Source organism: Micromys minutus (assembly GCF_963924665.1).
Source record: "Micromys minutus genome assembly, chromosome: 7".
NCBI lineage: Eukaryota > Metazoa > Chordata > Mammalia > Rodentia > Muridae > Micromys > Micromys minutus.
This window is the reverse complement of record NC_137976.1, coordinates 35,385,463-35,387,555: the sequence shown is the minus strand read 5'-3', so window position 1 is coordinate 35,387,555 and position 2,093 is coordinate 35,385,463. Positions and strand designations below refer to the sequence as shown.

General features: G+C 37.9%; 1 protein-coding gene across 1 annotated transcript; it reads right to left on the bottom strand.

Annotated features, from left to right (window-relative positions):
- Nucleotides 1-933: 933 nt before the first annotated feature.
- Nucleotides 934-1,851, bottom strand: LOC308422541 (olfactory receptor 5AC1-like; the record flags this gene model as incomplete). Its single annotated transcript, XM_080919178.1, is given in 2 exon segments — nt 934-1,107; nt 1,111-1,851. Coding segments are annotated over 2 exon segments (915 nt in total).
- Between the last annotated feature and the right edge of the window lie 242 nt (nt 1,852-2,093).

The window sequence follows — 2,093 nt, the reverse complement described above, 5'->3', positions numbered from 1 at the left end:
GCCACAGACTAGTGCAGCTTTCAGCCTGGACCACAGGAGCTTCTTATTGTGGAGGACAATTGTCAGTGCAGAGTCACTCAAAAAAGAGCTTGAGGAGTGGTGACATGGAAAATTGAAGAGGAAGACAGAGGAGTAGAAATGGTGTCAATGCTTTTTTCATGTGTGAAATTCTCAATTTAAAAAAAAAACAGCACAATTGTTTCAACAACTAGCCAAAGTGTTGAAAGTGAGTAATTGTTGAGTCCTCAGCCCTGAATGGTCCAAGTATAATCACTTGTTCCAAGGCATAAGGAGCATGAGGGAAGAGTGGGCAGAAGAATGTTACAGCCATAAAAGAATTGGTTGGGAGTCTGTGAAACATTGTCTTTGTATTCAGCATGGTCATACAGTTCTACCTACAGCAGTAGAAGATGCCCACATAGACAAAGACAGGAAAGTACACAGGGGGAATTTTTGGCAGTAAGAAGAGTCAGCAGGTGAGTGGAAGGACAATGAGAAAAGACAGTTGGTGATGCTTATTACCACATGTAGGGTACATGTGCATAAAACAGAAAAAAAATTATCAATAGAAGCAAAAGAGAAATAGAATCCACACATATGGAGTTTTTGTTTCAATGATATAAAAACATGTATCAAGACAATGAAAACTTATTAATCCGATAAAGATAACAATTTGTAGATAATTCATGTTCTCCTTTGACTTTGAAATTGAAAACTATTTATATTATATCTTTCCTTAAAGGCATCACTATTTTTATAACAATAATACAAATAATGACACAAGACAACCATTTTATTCCTCATTTTATTGCTTCATTTACAATATGCAAATAAGTTCTCTAATTCATCAGAAGTACAGGGCTAAATGTCATGATGCACTTAGAAAGAGAATCTGGTGATAGAAAACATCTTGAAGTTTTCAGAAAATACTCATCATTTTGTGAGTTTTCTCAAGGCCTCTATGACTTCTTTGTTTCTTAGACTGTAAATGAAGGGGTTGAGAAGAGGAATGATAATGGTGTAGAACAGTGAAAACACTTTACCCTGATAATTATCTGTGCCTGAGCCAGAGAGTACATATATGATGAAGAGAGTTCCATAAAACAACTAGACAGAGAGCAGGTGGGCACTGCAGGTGGAGAAGGCTTTGCCCCTGCCCTTCTCAGACTTTATTCTCAGGATGGCAAAGAGGACACGGGCATAAGAGACTATAATACTCATAAAAGTACTCACTTGTAACAAAATAGCCATAATGAAAGCTAGCAAAGCATTGATAGATGGATCAGTGCAAGAAATTGCATAGAGCGACAGGATATCACAGTAGAAATAATCGATTACATTGGAACTACAAAACGTTAACCTAAATAACAGTCCTACATGAAGTAAGCCATGTAGAAATCCAATTAGATACGACACACTGAGGAACTGAATACAGAGTCTGTTGGACATCACCACTAGATAGAGCAGTGGGTTGCATATGGCTACATAGCGGTCATAGGCCATTGCTACCAGGAGGAAAACTTCTGTTGTCACACTGAAACAAAAAAAATAAAATTGGGAAAAACACTCACCCATGGATATCATGTCATTCTTATTTAAATATTTCATAAGCATCTTTGGTGTCACCGAAGATGAAGTACAGGCATCACTAAAAGCTAAATTTCCAAGGAAAAGGTACATGGGTGTGTGAAGATGGGGGTCCTTCCAGATGAGAAAGATTAAGCCAAGGTTGCCCCCCATCGTGGTTGAATAGATGAAGAAAAACACCACAAACAGAGGGACTTGCAGCTCTGGACGATCTGTTATTCCTCTGAGAACAAACTCAGTTACCTGACTCCTGTTCAACTCCATCACACCCTTCAGGATGCTCACTGCAAGCAGAGAGAAAATTGTTGTAATTGTAAAGAAGACTCAGCAAGAATGGGATCGGATTAAGTCTATTTTCCTGTGTTCCAGGTGCTCTACAATACACAGGTTGAAAAGTACTGCGTTCCTGTTTTGTAAACATACAACAAACAGAAAATATTTCATGAAGAGTTTTAATGAATGAACTTTCTATATCCAATGATCTCAAAGAAAAGCAACGAGACCAT